Genomic DNA, 24,052 nt, shown 5'->3' with positions numbered 1-24,052 from the left:
ATCAATAGAGGAGAAGCAGGAAAGTGGAAAGAAACCAGACATGAACCAAAACCCTGCTAATGATTGATACAAGAAATCAGAGTTACTTCTTTCCTTTCACATTTTCTCCTCTTTTGATCATTACATTATCACTCATATGCATTTATCATTGATTTGTTAGCTACCTATCTGTGCTAGCTATCTAGAAAAGGCCCCTTAAACTCCATGTACTGCATTAAGTATCTAGGTAAGCTGTTTACATCATGGGATGCTATATATCCCTTTTTGACCAACTCATAGTAGCCATTTCATCTGAACATTCCCGCTTCTTTATGGGGTTATTGACAGCACACACTTCATTATCTACCTAAAAGGATGACGACAGCCAGCCAGAGGTGCATCCCAATACAAGGACCACCCCGGAGTAATCCCTGGTGAAATCACGCTTTTAGGGCATTGACTCTTCTTGTAGGAGTGGTGCTCAAACTGCTAGGGTGCATCTGTGGGACCCTCTTTCAGAGATGATGTCCTCCACCCAACTCTCAAAAAGCTGAGGGGTCTTCAGGAGAGGTGGGCAGTCGAGCTGGGCTATCAGACGGTCAACTCTGTAGCTGTGATGTCATCCTACGAAATGTAAATATCCACACCCTCAACAAAAAATACAACATATTAATCATTTACGGGCAATAATTGAATGTTATATAAATAGAGGAGAAGCAGGAAAGTGGAAAGACACCAGACATAAACCAAAACCCTGATAATGGTTGATACAACAAATCAGAGTTACTTCTTTCCTTCCACATATTCTCCTCTTTTAATCATTACATAATCACTCATATATGCATTTCTCATTGATTTGTTAGCCATCTGTCCTAGCTGTATAGAAAAGTCCACTTAGACTACATATACTGTATGAAGTATCTAGATAAGCTGTATACATCATGGGATATTAGATATCCCTTCCTGACCACCTCATAGTAGCCATTTCATCTGAACATTCCCGCTTTTTTATAGGGTTAATGACAGCACACACTTCATTATCTACCTAAAAGGATGACGACAGCCAGCCAGAGGTGCATCTCAACACAAGGACCACCCCGGAGTAATCCCCGGTGAAATCACGCTTTTAGGGCATTGACTCTTCTTGTAGGAGTGGTGCTCAAACTGCTAGGGTGCATCTGTGGGACCCTCTTTCAGAGATGATGTCCTCCACCCAACTCTCAAAAAGCTGAGGGGTCTTCAGGAGAGGTGGGCAGTCGAGCTGGGCTATCAGACGGTCAACTCTGTAGCTGTGATGTCACCCTTCCTACAAAATGGAAATATACACGCCCTCAACTAGGAAGATAACATATTAATCATTTCCAGGCAATAATTGAATGTTATATCAATAGAGGAGAAGTAGGAAAGTGGAAAGAAACCAGACATGAACCAAAACCCTGATAATCATTGATACAAGAAATAAGAGTTATTTCTTTCCTTTCACATTTTCTCCTCTTTTGATCATTACATTATTACCCATATATGCATTTCTTATTGAATTGTTAGCTAACTATCTGTCCTAGCTGTCTAGAAAAGGCCCCTTAATGTACATGTACTGCATGAAGTATCTAGATAAGCTGTATACATCATGGGATATTAGATATCCCTTCCTGACCACCTCATAGTAGCCATTTCATCTGAACATTCCCGCTTTTTTATGGGGTTAATGACAGCACACACTTCATTATCTACCTAAAAGGATGGCGACAGCCAGCCAGAGGTGCATCCCAACACAAGGACCACCCCGGAGTAATCCCCGGTGAAATCACGCTTTTAGGGCATTGACTCTTCTTGTAGGAGTGGTGCTCAAACTGCTAGGGTGCATCTGTGGGACCCTCTTTCAGAGATGATGTCCTCCACCCAACTCTCAAAAAGCTGAGGGGTCTTCAGGAGAGGTGGGCAGTCGAGCTGGGCTATCAGCCGGTCAACTCTGTAGCTGTGATGTCATCCTTCCTACAAAATGGAAATATACACGCCCTCAACTAGGAATATAACATATTAATCATTTCCAGGCAATAATTGAATGTTATATCAATAGAGGAGAAGCAGGAAAGTGGAAAGAAACCAGACATGAACCAAAACCCTGCTAATGATTGATACAAAAAAAATCAGAGTTACTTCTTTCCTTTCACATTTTCTCTTCTTTTGATCATCACATTATCACTCATATATGCATTTCTCATTGATTTGTTAGCTAACTATCTGTCCTACCTGTCCATAAATGGCCACTTAGACTTCCCGTACTGCATGAAGTATCCAGATAAGCTGCATAGATCATGGGATGTTAGACATCCATTCCTGGTTGTCTGATAGTAGCCATTTCATCAACATTCACAAATCTTTATGGGGTTATTGACAGCACACACCTACATCATTATCTTATAGAATGATGATAGTCAGCCAGAGATGCATCCCAACACAAGTACCATTCTGGAGTAATTCCCCAGTGAAATCACTCAGGGCATTGACTCTTCTTGTAGTAGTGGTATTTAAACTGCTGGGATGCATCTGTGGGACTCTCTTTCAGAGATGATGTCCTCCACTCGACTTAAAAAGCTGAGGGTCTTCAGGAGAGGTGGGCAGTCAAGCTAGGCTATCAGACGGTCAACTCTGTAGCTGTGATGTCATACTTCCTTCAAAATGGACATGTGCACACCTGCAAGGAAGAATACAACATATAAATAATTTCAAGGCAATTGTGGAGGCATTAGAGGAGATATTTAAAACTTGATGTAAACTAGAAATAAACCAAAACCCTGATAACGATTGATGCAAGAAATTATTTCAACTTCTAGAACAATGGTCTCCAACCTCTGGCTCAGCAAATGCTGCTGTAGAAATACAACTCCCATCATCCCATAATAGCCTGCAACTGTCAGAACACGTTTGGAGTGGTTTTCCACTCACCAAACATCTCAGGGGAGATTTATCAAGAGCAAGGATGCATTTAATTTATCATGAAGTTCATGCCTGGTTAAAAATTAAGTGCATCCTCTGACAGTCTATGCGCCCTGAATGAATTCTTGGCCAGCTCGCAGCTGCCATAGATTTCGGTCATCATTTACAGCAGAAAACTGGCATACATCAAGTAAATCTGGGGCTGCTGTCCAAGCCCACCCCTTTCAAAAAATGGAGAGGGTGGCAGTAAAATTCCATTTACAAACATTTTAAACAGAATTTGCAGCTTTTGTTTATCAGTTTTCTGGTGTACAGGAATGATAAATCTCTCCTTGTGCCAGTGGCTGATCCAGGAAGGGGGCAACGGGGCAATTGCCCCCCCCCAGCTGGCGGCGGGGCACAGGGAGATGAGCGCTTCCATTGTGGAAGCGCTCATCTCCATAGTCATCTGTATCGCCGTCCTCAGGACAGCGATACAGATGGCTGTGCTGAGGCCGGGGAGGGAGAGGCGTATCCCTTTCCCTTCCTCTGATAGGCTGCAGGCACTAGTGTCTGCAGCCTATCAGAGGCCGGCGCAGGTGGCGCGATTATGTCATCGCGCCGCCTGAGCCGTACAGCGCGGGACACAGGCCGGAAGAGGCCTGCATTGCATCGCTGACATGGAGGTAAGTATAAGTGTTTTTTTTTTTTTTCTATATACAATACTTTTATTGGCACATGGGGGGGCTGTTATTGCTGGCACATGGGGGGGCTGTTATTGCTGGCACATGGGGGGCTGTTATTGCTGGCACATGGGGGGGCTGTTATTGCTGGCACATGGGGGGGCTGTTATTGCTGGCACATGGGGGGGCTGTTATTGCTGGCACATGGGAGGGGGCTGTTATTGCTGGCACATGGGGGGCTGTTATTACTGGCACTTGGGGGGCTGTTATTACTGGCACATGGGGGGGCTGTTATTACTGGCACATGGGGGGGCTGTTATTGCTGGCACATGGGGGGCTGTTATTGCTGGCACATGGGGGGGCTGTTATTGCTGGCACATGGGGGGGGCTGTTATTGCTGGCACATGGGGGGGCTGTTATTGCTGGCACATGGGGGGCTGTTATTGCTGGCACATGGGGGGGCTGTTATTGCTGGCACATGGGGGGCTGTTATTACTGGCACTTGGGGGGCTGTTATTACTGGCACATGGGGGGGCTGTTATTGCTGGCACATGGGGGGGCTGTTATTGCTGGCACATGGGGGGGCTGTTATTGCTGGCACATGGGGGGCTGTTATTACTGGCACTTGGGGGGCTGTTATTACTGGCACATGGGGGGGCTGTTATTGCTGGCACATGGGGGGCTGTTATTGCTGGCACATGGGGGGGCTGTTATTGCTGGCACATGGGGGGGCTGTTATTGCTGGCACATGGGGGGCTGTTATTGCTGGAACATGGGGGGCTGTTATTGCTGGCACATGGGGGGGCTGTTATTGCTGGCACATGGGGGGGGCTGTTATTGCTGGCACATGGGGGGGCTGTTATTGCTGGCAGGGGGGGGCGGTTATTGCTGGCACATGGGGGGGCTGTTATTACTGGCACATGATTGGGGGGGTTGCTCTTGTTACTAGAACATCATTGGGGCACTATAGGGGCATCTACTGAGGCCACAAATAAGGGGTATTTTATATGGGGACACATTATGGTGGGTACTATGGGGAATGGGGGAGAGGACTACTATGGGGTCATCTACGGGGGGCACTAAGAAGGGGTATTTTATACTTGCAAATTATGGTGGACACTGAGGGCATCTACTGGAGCATTGTATACTGGTGCATTATGGGGGGCACTAGGAGGAAGGAGGGTGTGGAGCACTATGGGGGCATTTACTGGGGGCACTATATAGGGGTATTTTATACTGGCACATTATGGGGGCACTATGGGGACATTAGCTCACCTGGGGCATTACAAGGGGGTATTTTTTGCACATTATAAGGGGAATTATTTCTACTGGGGGGTATTATGGTGGGCTTTATTACTCCCCCATGGTATGACCCCCTAGTAGCAGCACCAGCCTCTCCCTGCTCTGCTATCCCTCTGCCCCTTCTCCAAATCCTTATTATGAAATCTTTCTCATTAGGATAAAACACATCAGCTCCGCCATGCCCCCCGGTCAAAGTGTTGAAGTGGTGTCCGAGATCCCCAAGGGCCAAGCCAATTAATTGTAAGTTTTCATGTGGAATATGTTTGTTATACACATATAGCATACACTGTGCCACACAATATACAGTATACCGCTACACTGTGTAGTCTGTTCTATAAGCACCATTGTTTTGTGGCAGCGGACAGAAAATAATCTGGAAGTGCCCCTCCCGAGACCAGGCTCTGGATCCGCCACTGCCTTGTGCTGTGAACTACCAAAAGCAGTGGACAGGGAGCGTGGCTTGCTCATAGCGGAGTAGGACGCAGGATAGTGAAGCTCTCCCGCCATCTCCGCTTGATAAGCTATTTTTGCCTACATTCCTGCTCACTCACGATTCCTGATGGGTCGTAGGACTGCCAAGGGGTAACAGGAGCCTGCACAACAGCCGGAGGGGTCCGGAATTGAGAAGTTCTTTGGATCCCAGTCGAGTGGCACAGGGCCGGCAGAGGCGCCCAAGATGGCGACCGGGAAGAGTGTGCCTGCGACCGCTGGTAACTCTAGCCCGCCACATGAGGACAGAGAGTCAGAAAGCCCGGTGACCGTCACTACGGACGGCGAATGGGATATCCGCACGTTTTTGCAGGCTCTCCCTACCAAAGAAGATCTAGCCCAATCGGTGCAGAGGCTGGAGCAGACATATCGCTCAGAAATGGAGACCCTGAAAGGGGAAATCAAACACCTGGGCACCAGAGTCGAGGCTGCTGAAAAGACACAGGAGTCCTTTCAAGACCAGCTGGATGATCAACACAATGTACTGTCGGCGCATTCACAGCAGATCAGCCACCTTCTATCACATGTGGATGACCTAGAGAACCGCCATCGCAGGAATAACCTGCGGATCCGTGGGGTGGCGGAATCAATATCCACGTCTGAATTAGAGGCAACGATCCAGACCTTTTTTAGTACACTGCTGGGGGAATCAGCACAGCTACCGGTGGAGTTGGATCGCCTGCACAGGGCCTTGGGGCCTAAATCTACGGATGTTTCCAGACCAAGGGACATAGTGTGCCGTGTGCATTTTTTTTAAAGTAAAGGAGGAGATATTAAGAGCAGCTAGGCAAGCGGACACTCTGGAACTTGGAGGTTCTGTGGTACAGATCCTGCCGGACCTCTCTAGACGTACTCTTCAACTTAGAAGGGCGGTGAAGCCTCTACTCGCCTTACTCAAAGAGAGAGAGATACCATATAGATGGGGCTTCCCCTTCCAACTGCATGTTAGGAGAGATGGAAGATCAGCGGTTTTCAGAGATCCGGAGGACCTTCCCAAGTTTCTGGAGACTTTGTCGCTCCCACGTGTCTCATTACCGGAGTGGCCGTTGGTTCTGGAGCCTGCACCTAGGCCACAGAGAGAAAGATGGTCTGAGGTCTCCCCAAGGGCTTCTAGGCAAAGAAAGTCCCCATGAAGATGGTCTATTTAACCTTGGGGTTACTTATCTTTTTACAGCGGTCGTATAGTAGACCACTTATGTGAATTATAACCTGCCCCATACTAATGCGGTTATAGCCGATAGGCTTCCCTGTTATGTTCGCACATGATGTGTGCAGTTGGTTCAGGATAGTATGGGGGACGAAGGTTATTATGTCATGGGATACGTTGTTTTCCAGTGAGTTCCAGCCAGGAATTGGGTGGGCCGTAAGGGCCTATATAGTTCAAGTAATGCAGGATGTATTTTAGCATTATTTCTATGTTTAGCTTTTCTTTAAAATATCAGTTGATAATATCGGATGGAGATGGGGGGGAGGGCCTGCTCTGTCATCTTGGGCTTCCTCTTCTCCCTTAGATGTGTGGGTTGTGGATGGTTGCTTTATTCCACTACCTAATGTTAATTACAAGAAATATCATTTTCATCGCCCAATATTGTGGGGGCTTATTTGTTATACGTGTTGTTTGTATGTCCCCCCTGTTGTGTCTTGTCTCCCCCAGGGCAGTGGTTCTGCCTTTATATGTTAGGTATCCAGCAATTTCATAAGCATATCTCCCAATAGTTATGGCATCCATTAAGGTATGCTCCTATAATGTCAACGGGCTAAATGAACCGGTCAAGAGAAATCAGGTACTATATAGCCTGCATAAACAGAAAGTGGGTATAGCCCTCCTGCAAGAGACCCATTTTAAAGAAGGTCACATCCCCTCATGTAAAAACAGGTACTTCACCACATGGGCTCATAGTACTTATGCTGAATCTAAATCAAGGGGGGTTGCCATAGCTATACATAAAAATGTACCCTGCACTGTGCTGGATACCCGCCGAGACGATAAAGGTCGTTTCCTGTTCCTGAAAGTTAATATTGCCTCCAGAGTATTGATTCTTGCTAATATATATTGTCCCAACACAGGTCAGAGTGGCTTTGCGAATTCGGCCTTTGCCGCATTGGAGGACTTTGCGGATGGTGTAAAGATTATCCTAGGTGGTGACATTAACCCCCCTCTTGAGGCTAAATTGGACACGTCCTCAGGTGAGTCCTCTGCTTCTCCTGGGGTAGCCCGTGGTTTCCAGAGACACTTACATGCATTGCGTTTGGTTGATGTGTGGATAATACTGCACCCGTCAGGGAAGGACTTCACATTTTTCTTTTATGACACATAACTCATATCACCGCCTGGACTACGTGTTCATTTCACATGAGCTATTAGACCTACATCCGACTGCGGCGATAGAGCCTATCCTCTTCTCTGACCATTCAATGACCTGGGTAGCTTTAGACCTAGGAGATCCCACTCGTTCAAGGAGCTCTTGGAAATTGAATGATAACGTATTGAAAGACAGTGTGTGTGTGGCTGACATTAAGAAGGTAATTGAGGAATTTGTGGAGGTTCACAAGGGGGACTCCTCCAGGTCCACTATTAAGTGGGAGGCGCTTAAGTGTGTGATCAGAGGTCATCTGATTTCCCACGCGTCCCGACTCAAGAAAATGAGGGCCGCTAAGATTATTGAACTATTAAGGAAAGTAGCGGATCTGGAGAAGTCCCATAAGAACAGTCTGGATCCTGGAGTGTTTCAGGAGCTCTGCGACACTAGAAGTGCGTTGCAGAAACTCATTGACCAGAAATATTTGGGGGCCAGAGACAAATTGAAAAGTTTGTTCTATGGCTTAGGTGATAAGAGTGGTAGACTCCTGGCGAGGGTGTTGAGACCACGCACAGCTTCGGGGTATATACCCTCTCTCAATTGTAGAGTAGGGGGGAAGGTCCATGCTACGGAGGACATTCTGAGGGAGTTTCGGGCCTATTATGAGGAGCTTTATAGCTTAAAAGGGAAATATGCTGATTTAGCTTCTGAACTTAAAGCCCAAAAAATAAGACAGTATCTGAATGAGCTAAAGGGACCTAAACTTTCGTCTATAGATAGTTTGGACTTAGAGAGGGAGGTGACTGATCAGGAGATAAAGGGGGTGGTGAAGTCATTGGAGGTAGGCAAATGCCCAGGCCCCGACGGGTTTACGCCTCATTTTTATAAAAAGTTTTTGGCAGAGATAGGAGGGCCTCTGAAGGATATGTGTAATTCTTTAGATCATGGAGATGTGTTTCCGGCGCAGGCAGTTACGGCACACATATGTGTCATCCCTAAACCAGGGAAGGACCCCCTGGCCTTTTGTAATTACCGGCCAATTTCTTTAATCAACGTGGATGTGAAAATCAACGCGAAAATACTGGCAAATAGACTAAGGGGGCATATTCCTTCCCTGGTTTCGGCAGATCAAGTGGGGTTTGTACCCGGCAGGGAAGCTAGGGACAATACCATCAGATCTCTGGCTCATATCGCTAAGGCTAGAGCTGACGGGTCGCCTTTATGCCTTCTCTCAGTCGACGCGGAAAAAGCATTTGACCGCGTCGACTGGGATTTCCTCAGGGAGACCTTGTTGGCGTTTGGGCTGGGCCCTAATATGTTGCTCAGAATAATGGCGCTCTACAATAAACCACGAGCTCAGGTGAGAGTAAATGGCGCTTTGTCTTCTCCTTTTGAGATCCACAATGGGACTCGCCAGGGGTGTCCGCTATCGCCATTACTATATATTCTGGTCATGGAGTTTCTGGCAAGGGCACTGAGAGCTAATGCATCAATTAGAGGTCTGTATTTTGGTACATTGGAATCTAAAATCGCAATATATGCAGACGACTTACTGATATACTGTACAGATCCAGTTGTTAGCTTACCAAATATTACTAAATAATTCTCCATATTTGGAGACTTGAGTAATTTCAAGGTGAACTTCCACAAGTCTGAGATATTGAATGTCACGGTTCCACACACCACAATGCATGCTTTGAAACAAGCCTTTAGAGGATTTATATCAGCTAAATTTCTCTACGTTAATAGAGGAGATTAGGAGGGATCTGGCGGTCTGGAAGGGCTTACCCCTGTCGTGGTTTGGCAGAATACACGCATTAAAAATGAATGTACTTCCTAGGATTCTTTACATTCTTAGGACTATTCCCATCCCACTGCCGGGCGTGTTCTTCAGGACCATAAGATCCTTGTTTATAAATTTTATTTGGGCCGGATCCGCTCCTAGGTTGGGGATCAAGTTCCTCTTTAGGACTAAGGATAGGGGCGGAGTCGAGGTCCCTGATATTAAATTATACCATAGAGCGGCAGTTCTGGCATACATATTTGACTGGTTTCACAACAGCTCCAGCAAGAGATGGGTTGGATTTGAGAGGAGCGAGATGGAAGTCCCCCCTCAAAATCTTCTGTGGATACCAAAAAGTTTGCGTGGCAAGGTACTCCCGACTATTACAGCTGGGGTACTACAGGTGTGGGACAGGTGTGCGGCTGCACTCGGTTGCTCATCTTCCCCGAGCCCTATGATACCATATTTGATAATCCAGCTTTTCCGCTGTGTAAGGGTAGGAGAGAAATACTGGGTTATCGAAAAGAGGAAGGACTTAGGGTACGACAATTGATCTCGGGAACCTCTATCTGTACTTTAGATGACTTGCTGGGGTGTAGGAATAGAGGGGCGTGGATTTTGTATAGAGGACTGAGAAATTACATACTATCCTTAGGTCCGACGGAAGCCCTTGCTAGGGATCTGACCCCCTTTGAAGCAGTATGTTCACAGTCATCTCCTCCTGCGCATTTGGTGTCTCTGGTGTACGGGCTGCTACAGGAGAGTGCTGGACCTGCCTCTACCTTGCCTTATGTTCGGGCTTGGGAGAAGGAACTGGGAAAAGTGTTCTCTAAGGATCAATGGGAGAAATCATTTATGTTGTCTCACAAGTCCTCCATATGCTGTGGGGTGCAAGAAAAGAATTTTAAAATACTTTCTAGATGGTACAGGACCCCTGCTATTTTGCATTCCTTTTTCCCGGAGTGCTCTGACCTGTGTTGGAGATGTTTGGAGGAGGTGGGTACAATGTCCCATATTTGGTGGCGGTGTAAGAAAATTGTTCCCTTTTGGTCGGCCCTGAATGAATTGTACAACAGTGTGGTGGGTACGACATCTGTTTGGACTCCGGAGGAAGCTTTGTTATCAATGTTTGCCGGTCCCACTCTGGTAGTCAAGAGGGGCCTCCTGAGATTTTTCATGCAGGCGGCTCGTCTGGTGTTGCCTAGACATTGGAAGTCACAGGACGCTCCGAGGATGTCAGAATGGCTAGAGACGTTTGAGAACTTACGTAGAATGGAGGAATTGATTGCAGAAGATGCGGGACTGGACCAGAAATACTTGAAAGTGTGGATGCCATGGATTTTGTTTAAAGGGTCTCAGGGATTTTCTGAATGGCTGAATCGGTACAGTTTGTCTCCGGTTGTATAAGATTGTAGATGTTTGCTTATATGGAAGATACCTAGTAGTTTGTCTTTTTCCTTATGTGTTTGCCTGTGATGTCTGTGTTTGTCTCCCCCGTTTGTCTCGTTTCATGTTTATGCATAGGCTTCAGGAAACACTCTTTGTTGTGAATCCTATAGATGTAAGGTCTACTTGCTTAAGTTCTGTAACCTACTGATGTCATTTTAAATATGATGTGTTTCTCGAAGTGTACTGATTCATGTTGTTACATTTTTATGCCTAAATAAAATTGATTGAACAACAAAAGCAGTGGACATAATAATAAGGCTACTTTCACACTCGCGTCTGGTGCAGATACGTCATGGATCTGCACAGAAGGAACCGTTTAGATAATACAACTGTCTGCATCCGTTCAGAATGGATCCGTTTGTATTATCTTTAACATAGCCAAGACGGATCCATCTTGAACACCAGTGAAAGTTAATGGAGGACGGATCCGTTTTCTATTGTGCCAGATTGTGTCATAGAAAACAGATCCGTCCCCATTGACTTACATTGTGTGTCAGAACGGATCAGTTTGGTTCAGTTTCGTCAGACGGACACCAAAGCGGAATGGAGACAGAACGAAGGCAAACTGATGCATTCTGATCAGATCCTTTTCCATTCAGAATTCATTAGGCCAAAACTGATCAGTTTTGGACTGCTTGTGAGAGCCCTGAATGGATCTCACAAACGGAAAGCCAAAACGCCAGTTTGAAAGTAGCCTTAATCATCGCCTCTCCTGACCTTGGTGTTATGGTTGCTGTTGTTTGTGTGACCAGTGACAGTGACCAGTGAAATAGGGGGAACATTGACCAGTGAGGCTACTTTCACACCTGCGTTCGGTGCGGATCCGTCTTGTATCTGCACAGACGGATCCGCACCGATAATGCAGAATGGATCCGTTTGCATTATTCTTTAAAAAACAATCGGATCCGTCTTGACTTACATTGAAAGTCAATGGGGGACGGATCCGTTTTCAATTGCACATATTGTGTCAGTATATTGTGTCAGTGAAAACGGATCCGTCCCAATTGACTTACATTGTAAGTCAGGATGGATCCGTTTGGCTCCGCATCGTCAGGCGGACATCAAAACGCTGCAAGCAGCGTTTTGGTGTCCGCCTCCAGAGCGGAATGGAGACTGAAAGGAGGCAAACTGATGCATTCTGAACGGATCCTTATCCATTCAGAATGCATTGGGGCTTAACTGATCCGTTTTGGGCCGCTTGTGAGAGCCCTGAAACAGATCTCACAAGGGGACCCAGAAACGCCAGAGTGAAAGTAGCCTAAGGCCTAGTTCACACAAACGTTTTTTTTTGCGAGTGTACGGGCCGTTTTTTTGTGTTCCGTATGCGGAACCATTCATTTCAATGGTTCCGCAAAAAAAAAACGGACTGTGTTCCGTATGCATTCCGTTTCCGTATTTCCGTTTTTCCGTTCCATTGAAAGATAGAACATGTCCTATATTTGGCCGCAAATCACGTTCCGTGGCTCCATTAACCTCCTCAGGACCGCCGTACGCAGGATTGCGTCTTTGCGGCGGTCCTGTTACTCTAGGTGGACACGCCGGTGCGTCCTCTCGCGAGACGCGAGATTTCGGGCAAAGCCGGACCGCACATGCGCATCGCGGGCCGGCAAAATTTAAAAGACAAGTTCGTCATCAACCTGCCAGCCAATGATCGTCGCTGGCAGGTTAATGATTTTCAAAAAAACTAATCAGAAGCCATCAAACACATTATATTTATAAATATAATGTGTTAAATGGCTTCTGTGCTCCTCTGCTGGTCCTTTTCGTCGGTTGGTTCCAGCAGAGGAGCACACATCACTGTGAGTACCCACCAACACCACACTTAGCCCCCAGATCACCCTCCATCACCCCAATTAACCCCTTGATCACCCCTTGATCGCCCCTGTCAATCACCTAGTGAAAGGGAAAAAAGTGATCAGTGTAAACTGTCACTTTTTTTCCCCACTGGTATTGACTTATAGTTTTAGGATAGTTTAGGACCCTTGGTCGTTTAGCGCCCAGCCCACCGCACCGCAGTCACTGATTCGCTGATTAGCGTAGTCTCAGGGAATACCCCTAAATTTAGTAGTCCAAATGTCAAACAGGAGGTATTCTTCTGAAGAGGCCTACAGGCTTCTGACCCAGTCGGATGAGGAATGGGAACCCTCATCTGACGAATCTAGCGGGTCAGAATATGAACCTGTAGAAAGCAGTGGCAGTCTGACCCAAAGTTCGGACGAGGAGGTTGAGGTCCCTGATAGCACCAGGCGTACCCGGCCCCTTGTTGCTAGACCACAGGTTGCGCAGGATCTGTTTCAAGGGCAGCAGAGTGGGGCTGGCACTGTCAGATTACGCGGTGAGGCATACACCAGCAGCGCAGCCCATCCTGGACCTAGTACCAGCACTGCCGTACAACATGGTGAAGTGGCGAGCACCAGAAGGGCAGTTAAAGCTGGTACGGTGGCACGTGCAATAGTTACCCCGTCGCAGCCACCGCACAGACAGGCCCGTAGAGCCCCTAGAGTCCCTGAGGTGCTGGCAAACCCTGATTGACAGTCCCCAACTTCAGCCGCACCTGTAGTTCCCCTTTTCACCGCCCAGTCTGGAGTTCGGGTTGAGACAGCTCAGATCGGTTCGGCCCTGGGATTTTTTGAGCTGTTCTTGACTGCGGAGCTCTTGGACTTAGTCGTGGCAGAAACAAATCGGTATGCCACTCAATTTATAGCCGCCAACCCGGGAAGCTCTTATGCCCAGTCTTTCCAGTGGAAACCCGTCCAAGTTTCCGAATTTAAAATTTTTCTGGGCCTTCTCCTGAACATGGGTCTAACCAAAAAGCATGAATTGCGGTCATATTGGTCCACGAACCCAATTCATCACATGCCCATGTTCTCTGCTGCTATGTCCAGGACACGTTTTGAGACCATCCTGCGTTTCCTGCACTTTAGCGACAACTCAACATCCCGTCCCAGATGCCACCCAGCTTTTGACCGGCTCCACAAAATTCGACCCCTCATAGACCACTTCAACCAGAAATTTGCAGATTTGTATACCCCTGAGCAAAACATCTGCGTAGACGAGTCCCTTATACATTTTACCGGGCGACTTGGCTTCAAACAATACATCCCAAGCAAGCGCGCCCGGTATGGGGTCAAATTGTATAAGCTCTGTGAAAGGGCCACAGGCTATACCCACAAATTTCGGATCTATGAGGGAAAAGATCAGACCCTGGAGCCGGTCGGTTGCCCTGACTACCTGGGGAGCAGTGGGAAGACAGTCTGGGACTTGGTGTCACCCTTATTTGGCAAGGGGTACCATCTTTATGTGGACAGTTTTTACACAAGTGTGCCCCTCTTCAGGCATTTGTTCTTAGAACAGATTGGCTGCTGTGGCACCGCGCGACCTAGTCGCCGGGGCTTCCCCCAACGGCTCGTTACCACCCGTCTTGCAAGGGGGGAGAGGGCTGCCTTGTGTAACGAAGAACTGCTCGCGGTGAAATGGAGAGACAAGCGTTACATTTACATGCTCTCCTCCATTCACGCAGACACGACAATCCAAATTGAACGGGCAACCAGTGTCATTGAAAAGCCCCTCTGTGTCCACGACTATAATGCGCTCATGGGAGGGGTGGACTTCAATGACCAGATGTTGGCTCCCTATTTATTTTCCCGACGCACCAGACGCTGGTATAAGAAGGTGTCTGTATATTTGATTCAATTGGCTGCATATAATAGTTTTGTTCTCTACAGTAAGGCTGGGAGAACAGGATCCTTCCTCAAATTTCAGGAAGAAATCATTGCGAACCTCCTGTATCCAGGAGGTTCCGTGGCCCCAACCACCAGTGTAGTGAGCCGTCTACACGAGCGACATTTCCCCAGTGTCGTTGCTGGTACCTCAAACCGACCGCAACCCCGAAAAAAATGTCGTGTTTGTAGCAGGAGTGGAATAAGGCGTGACACCCGCTATTTCTGTCCTGACTGCCCTGAAAAACCCTGCCCTATGCTTTGGAGAGTGTTTCCGGAAGTACCACACACAGGTACACTTAGCATAGGGATTGCATCTCACAGGACAGGCACACAGGGCTATTAGGGCCCTTTTACTCACACCTGCTGCAAACCTCTCCTTTCACCTGGGATAAAGTGCATAATGTACTTCGCCACATCTTTGGGCTATTTGCGCTTTGCACATTGACCCATGGGGAAGGAGAGGTTTGTCCTATAAAGGTAAAAAAATAAATAAAAAAATCACCGGTAAGCAAAAAAGTTAACGTTCAATTCAAAAAGTTAAATAAAGTTTATATGTTCCGTTCAAATTTTATTATAAAGTTAATAAATTTATTGCGTTGCGGCCTGGTTTTTTCTTTTTTGTTTTGTTTATTTTACCTTCCAGGTGGACCAACCGATCGACTAGCTGCAGCACTGTTGTGCATTCTGACAGAAGCATTGCGCTGTTGTCAGATTACACAAAAGTCGGTGTATGCGGCGCTGCAAGACGAGATTTCTCCTCTGCAGTAAAAGATACGTTTGCCGAGGCATATGAGCTAAGGAGGCGGCGGTGTTCATATGCTTTGGCAAACACTTTGCATATAAAAAATAAATAAAAAATCCCGGCAATGATTTATTCATTCACATCGATTGATGTGAATGGAGAAATCTTGTTTGCCAGGGCATACGGGCTAAGTGGGTATGGATGTTGGGCGGAGCTCCTATGTCCTGGCAGACGCCTTTCCTCTCCTTTATTTTTTTTTTGGCTGAGATTTTTTCATCCACATTGATCGATGCGAATGAAGAAATCTGTGCCGTTCATTTTTTCTTTCAGCCCAGAGGCTGAACGAAGAAAAAAATAAATCTCATTACCCGTATGCTCAATATAAGGAGAATAGCAGAAACTCCTAATGCTGGCCATACATGTAATGATTGCGGAGACCCTCAAATGCCAGGGCAGTACAAACACCCCACAAATGACCCCATTTTGGAAAGAAGACACCCCAAGGTATTCACTGAGGGGCATATTGAGTCATGAAAGATTGAAATTTTTGTCCCAAGTTAGCGGAAAGGGAGACTTTGTGAGAAAAAAAAATAAAAAATCAATTTCCGCTAACTTGTGCCAAAAAAAATTATGAACTCGCCATGCCCCTCATTGAATACCTTGGGGTGTCTTTCCAAAATGGGGTCACATGTAGGGTATTTAGACTGCACTGGCCTTTTAGGGGCCCTAGAGCGTGAGAAGAAGTCTGGGATCCAAATGTCTAAAAATGCCCTCATAAAAGGAATGTGGTGGCGACTTTGCGCATCTAGGCTGCAAAAAAGTGTCACACATGTGGTATCGCCGTACTCAGGAGAAGTTGGGGAATGTGTTTTGGGGTGTTATTTTACATATACCCATGCTGGGTGAGAGAAATATCTCGGTCAAATGCCAACTTTGTAAAAAAAAAATGGGATAAGTTGTCTTTTGCCAAGATATTTCTCTCACCCAGCATGGGTATATGTAAAATGACACCCCAAAACACATTGCCCAACTTCTCATGAGTACGGCAATACCTGATGTGTGACACTTTTTTGCAGCCCAGGTGGGCAAAGGGGCCCACATTCCAAAGAGCACCTTTCGGATTTCACCGGCCATTTTTTACAGATTTTGATTTCAAACTACTTCGCACGCATTTGGGCCCCTAAAATGCCAGGGCAGTATAACTACCCCACAAGTGACCCCATTTTGGAAAGAAGACACCCCAAGGTATTTAGTGATGGGCATAGTGAGTTCGTGGAAGTTTTTATTTTTTGTCACAAGTTAGTGGCATATGAGACTTTGTAAGAAAATAAAAATAATAAAAAATCATCATTTTCCGCTAACTTGTGACAAAAAATAAAAAGTTCTATGAACTCACTATGCCCATCAGCGAATACCTTAGGGTGCCTACTTTCCGAAATGGGGTCATTTGTGGGGTGTTTGTACTGTCTGGCCATTGTAGAACCTCAGGAAACATGACAGGTGCTCAGAAAGTCAGAGCTGCTTCAAAAAGCGGAAATTCACATTTTTGTACCATAGATTGTAAACGCTATAACTTTTACCCAAACCATTTTTTTTTTACCCAAACATTTTTTTTAATCGAAGACATGTAGAACAATAAATTTAGAGAAAATTTTATATATGGATGTCGTTTTTTTTACAAAATTTTACAACTGAAAGTGAAAAATTTCATTTTTTTGCAAAAAAATCGTTAAATTTCGATTAATAACAAAAAAAGTAAAAATGTCAGCAGCAATGAAATACCACCAAATGAAAGCTCTATTAGTGAGAAGAAAAGGAGGTCAAATTCATTTGGGTGGTAAGTTGCATGACCGAGCAATAAACGGTGAAAGTGTAGTGCAGAAGTGTAAAAAGTGGCCTGGTCATTAAGGGTGTTTAAGCTAAGGGGGCTGCAATGGGTCTGCAAAAGAAACGGAACACATGCGGAAATGCATCCGTATGTCTTCCGTATACGTTCCGTTTTTGCTGAACCATCTATTGAAAATGTTATGCCCAACCCAATTTTTTCTATGTAATTACTGTATACTGTATATGCCATACAGAAAAACGGAACAGAAACGGAAACACAACGGAAACAAAAAATGGAACAACGGATCCGTGAAAAACGGCCCGCAAAACACTGAAAAAGCCATACGTTCGTGTGAACTAGGCCTAAGATAGAGCAGCATCCAGTAAGATTGGGGAGATAGTAAGCAGTAAGATAGGACAGAGACCAGTAAGATAGGATGAATAATAACCAGTAAGATAGGGTAACGACCAGTAAGACAGGACAGTGGAAATGTTAGACTATTAAGACCACTGATAGATACGATAATTAATAATGGGTAAGTTGTGAGAGTCACCCACAATAAATATCATCCATAAGCCCAACTGTAGTTTAAAAAAACTGATTTTACTGATTCGTGACCATATCCAAAAACAGGACATTGAGATAACCCATAATTCCCAACATATCTTCTTTGGTGTTCTATATCATCAATCTCAGTGAATTGAAGATAGGACAGTTAGCAATAAAATAGGGCGGATAGAGACCAGTAAGGTAGGGCAATAACCAGTAAGTTAGGACAGTGACCAGTAATATATGGAAGTGAATTGTGAGATAAGGCAGTGATCTGTAAATTAGGGTGGGAAGTGACCACTAAGATAAAGGGGGCAGTGAATAGATGAACCAAAGGCACTTTCCAAATGGTCTGAAAGCTGGAACCTTATTGGCTGCTATGAACAAGCTCCACTCGTCTTATTCAGTGGTTTAGATGAACCTCTTCATACACATAAATCATCCCATACAGTTCCCTGGTATAGTAATGACCCCCTCCTGCAATGTCTGACTGAGAACTTACCATGATCTAAAGAGGGGTCGCAGACTTCACTACAGACACGCGGATGCTTCTCTCCTGCAGACAGAGAAGGGAGACATCTTCCTCCTCCTGCAGCCGGCAACCAGGAATGACAGTTTGTAACAGCAATTATCATTCATGTTTCTGAGGGGAAGTGCTGATTGGTTGATCAGATTCTAATCCACCAATCAGCAGCTCTCTGTTCTCTACAGCCTGGGACTGGAGGAGCACACAACAGCCCGAGCCCTGAGTGCAGTACAACCGATGTGTGCGACTGTGAGGTGGACCAATTATTACCCCCATAGCAAAGTGTTGGTAGGTTTGATGTAAATTAAATTTCATATAAGTGTCCATACTTTTGCTCTTTTTCCCCACTTTTTTTGTTTATAGCAGGGTACATATGGTTAAAGAAAATGTTTTTTTTAAATTTCACTATGCCATAAATAAGCATTATTATTAATCCCACTAGATGGCTTTAATCCCGTTCCTGTTATTTTTCACCTTCCTGACGGAGCCTAGTTTTAAAAGTGTTTAATAGAATGCTTTAATGAGAGATCTATTGGATGAGATGGCAAACATCCTGGGCATCATGGAAGCAGCCTGGCACTTCCCGTACCACAGTCCCCCATGAACCTGTGTGTGGGATCAGATGCAGGCCTGGCACCCAAATGTACACCGAGGGGGCAGTGCCATGTCATGAAAAGGATGTGTGGCCTATTACAATTGGGCATGGCCTGCAGAAAGGGGCTGTGCATTGTGCCTGTGTATACTATGAAGGGGACATGGCAGACTCCAAGCAATCAAACACTGATGGCCTAACCTAAGGATAGGGCATCAGAATTAAAGTTGCAATGAAAACTTGCTCTGCTATATGGCTGCCTAACTGCAGTGCACAGTACATTACACACCAATCAGCCATAACATTGGAACCACATACCGTAGGTGAACTGAATAACATTATATTGTGTCAATATCAATTGTGGATTATACATATAAGGTGACAAGTGAACATTCAGTTCCTGAAGTTGATGTACTGGAAGCAGGAAAAAGGAGTAAGGATTTGAGTGATTTTGACAAGAACCAAATTGTAGTTGACAGACAACTGCATGGTCGGACTGAGGTTTCTTGGGCCCACTAGAGCAAATTTTTTGGGGGCCCAAACCCCATATCATCAATAAAGTCTAACAGATTTTGATTGAAAGAAATAGACCTTAGTAGCAACGTATTGGCTCCAAAGGCAGTTCCACATGTTTTTTTCTCTTGAATCTTTGGGGCCCACTATGGCATCAGAAGCTGGGCCCACCAGAGGATCCTCTGGTTGTCTGGTGGGCCTGTCTGATGCTGGACACCTGAGTCAGAGTATCTCCAAAATGGCAGGTCTTGTGAGTAGTTTAAGGAAGGACAATTGGTGAATCTGACAACAGGGTACCCAAGACTTATTGATGCGCAGGGGGAGCAAAGACTAGCCTGTCTGATGCAATCCCAAAGAAACAATACAGTAGCACAGACTACTAGGAATGTTAATGCTGAATGTGATAGAAAGGTGTCAGAGCGCATCGTGCATTACAGTTTGCTGTATATATAATTGAGACCCCAGACCTGACCTCTGAATTAATTCAGACCCAAACCAGGCCAAAAAATTTATTCTAACCTCTGACCAGAACCCTAAATTAATTCAGACCTGATAGCAAAGCCCTAAGTTAAAGGAGCTGTCACTCCTTCACTCTTTGTTCACTGAAAATGTGGCCGCTGGAGTCATCAGCTGATGTTCTCTCAACATCTCCAGAAAACCACTAATTTTGCTGGGGAAAGCCTCGACCATCCACATCCAGCCAGGTATTTCATTTCAGATGAATGACTGTCCTTGTAATATAAGGGTGGCCTAAGTCTGACTGAGTCAGGGATGCTCATACAAAGCAGCTCTAAGTTTTAGCTCTTAGAGGGGAGTCCCAAGCCCTAGCACAATGTCCTGATGCCAGGTTTCCTTTCTACTCCAGAAGAACGGGAATTCCAGGCCCAAATACAACGTTCTGATGCCAGTTTTGTTTGCTAGTCAGGAAGAACGAACTGCAGTGTGTAACCCCTATCAGTTGTGAGACACTTAGTAAGAGGATGGAATGCTGGCAGGGAATTAGGTTCCAAGGTTGGGCCCCATTAAGCCTGGGAATTTAGGTACAGGGCTATGCAGTGAACTGAATCTTTGTGTAGGAAAGCCTAATTATGATTCTGGAGTCTTGGATGAGGGCGACAGGGCAGACACGCATCTCTAGGCATGTGACTACACAAATCAGCATTGAAAACTATTGGTACAACGATGGTTCTGCTGTCCTGTGGCCAAATGTGCTTGAAGTTTATAGTCAGGGAATAGCTCCTTCTGCTTACAGAGAAATGACATTTCTTTAGTTTTTAATCGTCTGTAAGTAAATGACAATAATTATTGACCAATTCAAGACCATTTACCTAACCCCCCCCCCCCCCCTCCCCTTCCCTAACAGACACATCTTCCATTTATTTAGTACATGTGTCTTCAAAAGCCATAACTTTTCTTTTCCTATCTGGTCATTTAGATAATGTCTGCGTTTTTTTTTTTGTTTTTTTTTTGTGATAAGTGAGACATTTAATGTCGTTTTTATTTTTTATTGTTTTTTACCTGGGAAAATGAAAAATGAAAAAATAGTCTGTTTTCATGTTTTCCTAAGTGTTTCTGTAAGTATTCCCACGGTCCCAACCACCAGAGAGGCTGACACTTTTTCCTATGGTGTGCAAGCACGACCACCGCTGATGAATTGCAGGGTGGTCATGACACCTGGATATTAGCAGTGTATAATGTGATGGAAAATTGAATCAAGCCAGCAAAGGAAGCAATATAGACAATCACAATACATTAGTAAGTGCCTTTCATTAATTTTGTTTACGTGATATATGACATTTGTCAAATTGAGTTAAAAAACTTGAAAACAGACTATTTTTTCTTTTAACCCCTTTAACCGCTTCCCGACCGCCTAACGCACGGATGCGTCCTGGCGGCGGTCTATTCATTCCTCCTGGACGCATCCGTGCGTCATCTCACGAGATGCGAGATTTCCTGTGAACGCGCGCACACAGGCGCGCGCGTTCACAGGAACTGCAGGTAAGCGAGTGGATCTACAGCCTGCCAGCGGCGATCGTTCGCTGGCAGGCTGTAGATGCGATTTTTTTAACCCCTAACAGGTATTTTAAACGCTGTTTTGATAACAGCGTCTAATATACCTGCTACCTGGTCTTCTGGTGGTCCCTTTTGCTTGGATCGACCACCAGAGGACACAGGCAGCTCTGTAATAAGTAGCACCAAGCACCACACTACACTACACCCCCCCTGTCACTTATTAACCCCATATTAACCCCTGATCACCCCATATAGACTCCCTGATCACCCCCCTGTCATTGATCACCCCCCTGTCATTGATCACCCCCCTGTAAGGCTCCATTCAGATGTCCGTATGTGTTTTACGGATCCACGGATCCATGGATCGGATCCGCAAAACACATACGGACATCTGAATGGAGCCTTACAGGGGGTGATCAATGACAGGGGGGTGATCACCCCATATAGACTCCCTGATCACCCCCCTGTCATTGATCACCCCCCTGTAAGGCTCCATTCAGACGTCCGTATGTGTTTTACAGATCCATGGATCGGATCCACAAAACACATACGGACGTCTGAATGGAGCCTTACAGGGGGGTAATCAATGACAGGGGGGTGATCACCCCATATAGACTCCCTGATCACACCCCCTGTCATTGATCACCCCCCTGTCATTGATCACCCCCCTGTAAGGCTCCATTCAGACGTCCGTATGTGTTTTACGGATCATCGGACCCGCAAAACACATACGGACGTCTGAATGGAGCCTTACAGGGGGGTGATCAATGACAGGGGCGTGATCACCCCATATAGACTCCCTGATCACCCCCCTGTCATTGATCACCCCCCTGTCATTGATCACCACCCTGTCATTGATCACCCCCCTGTCATTGATCACCCCCCTGTAAGGCTCCATTCAGACGTCCGTATGTGTTTTGCGGATCCACTGATCCATGGATCAGATCCGCAAACCACATACGGATGTCTGAATGGAGCCTTACAGGGGGGTGATCAATGACAGGGGGTGATCACCCGATATAGACTCCCTGATCACCCCCCTGTCATTGATCACCCCCCTGTCATTGATCACCCCCCTGTAAGGCTCCATTCAGACGTCCGTATGTGTTTTGCGGATCCACTGATCCATGGATCGGATCCGCAAAACACATACGGACGTCTGAATGGAGCCTGACAGGGGGGTGATCAATGACAGGGGGGTGATCACCCCATATAGACTCCCTGATCACCCCCCTGTCATTGATCACCCCCCTGTCATTGATCACCCCCCTGTCATTGATCATCCCCCTGTAAGGCTCCATTCAGACGTCCATATGTGTTTTGCGGATCCACTGATCCATGGATCGGATCCGCAAAACACATACGGACGTCTGAATGGAGCCTGACAGGGGGGTGATCAATGACAGGGGGGTGATCACCCCATATAGACTCCCTGATCACCCCCCTGTCATTGATCACCCCCCAGTAAGGCTCCATTCAGAGGTCCGTATGTGTTTTGCAGATCCGCTAATCCATGGATCGGATCCGCAAAACACATACGGACGTCTGAATGGAGCCTTACAGGGGGGTGATCAATGACGGGGGGGTGATCACCCCATATAGACTCCCTGGTCACCCCCCTGTCATTGATCACCCCACTGTAAGGCTCCATTCAGACATTTTTTTGGCGCAAGTTAGCGGAAATTAATTAATTTTTTTTTGTTTGTTTTATCTTACAAAGTCTCATATTCCACTAACTTGTGACAAAAAATAAAATCTCACATGAACTCACCATACCCCTCACGGAATCCAAATGCGTAAATTTTTTAGACATTTATATTCCAGACTTCTTCTCACGCTTTAGGGCCCCTAAAATGCCAGGGCAGTATAAATACCCCACATGTGACCCCATTTCGGAAAGAAGACACCCCAAGGTATTCGCTGAGGGGCATATTGAGTCCATGAAAGATTGAACTTTTTGTCCCAAGTTAGCGGAAAGGGAGACTTTGTGAGAAAAAAAATATATATATCAATTTCCGCTAACTTGTTTTTTACCCAAACATTTTTTTTTTATCAAAGACATGTAGAACAATAAATTTAAAGAAAAATTTATATATGGATGTCGTTTTTTTTACAAAATTTTACAACTGAAAGTGAAAAATGTCATTTTTTTGCAAAAAAATCGTTACATTTCGATTAATAACAAAAAAAGTAAAAATGTCAGCAGCAATGAAATACCACCAAATGAAAGCTCTATTAGTGAGAAGAAAATGAGGTCAAATTCATTTGGGTGGTAAGTTGCATGACCGAGCAATAAACGGTGAAAGTAGTGTAGTGCAGAAGTGTAAAAAGTGGCCTGGTCATTAAGGGTGTTTAAGCTAAGGGGGCTGGGGTGGTTAAAGTCAATGGGTTCGCAAAAAAAACGGAACACATACAGAAATGCATCCGTATGTCTTCCGTATACGTTCCGTTTTTGCTGAACCATCTATTGAAAATGTTATGCCCAACCCAATTTTTTCTATGTAATTACTGTATACTGTATATGCCATACAGAAAAACGGAACAGAAACGGAAACACAACGGAAACAAAAAACGGAACAACGGATCCGTGAAAAACGGCCCGCAAAACACTGAAAAAGCCATACGTTCGTGTGAACTAGGCCTAAGATAGAGCAGCATCCAGTAAG

General features: G+C 45.6%; 1 protein-coding gene across 1 annotated transcript in view; it reads right to left on the bottom strand.

The window, feature by feature from the left end:
* Window positions 1-2,409: 2,409 nt before the first annotated feature.
* The window catches only part of NQO2 (N-ribosyldihydronicotinamide:quinone reductase 2), a 130,529-nt gene continuing 108,886 nt past the window's right edge, over window positions 2,410-24,052 (bottom strand). Inside the window, exon 6 of the mRNA XM_040431968.1 lies at window positions 2,410-2,674. Coding sequence (XP_040287902.1) covers window positions 2,654-2,674 — 21 coding nt within the window. The 3' untranslated portion in view covers window positions 2,410-2,653. The remainder of the gene's footprint in view (window positions 2,675-24,052) is intronic.

Source organism: Bufo bufo, chromosome 5 (assembly GCF_905171765.1).
Source record: "Bufo bufo chromosome 5, aBufBuf1.1, whole genome shotgun sequence".
Taxonomy (NCBI): Eukaryota; Metazoa; Chordata; class Amphibia; order Anura; family Bufonidae; genus Bufo; species Bufo bufo.
The sequence above is the reverse complement of the archived record's forward strand: the minus strand, read 5'-3'. Positions and strand labels throughout refer to the sequence as shown.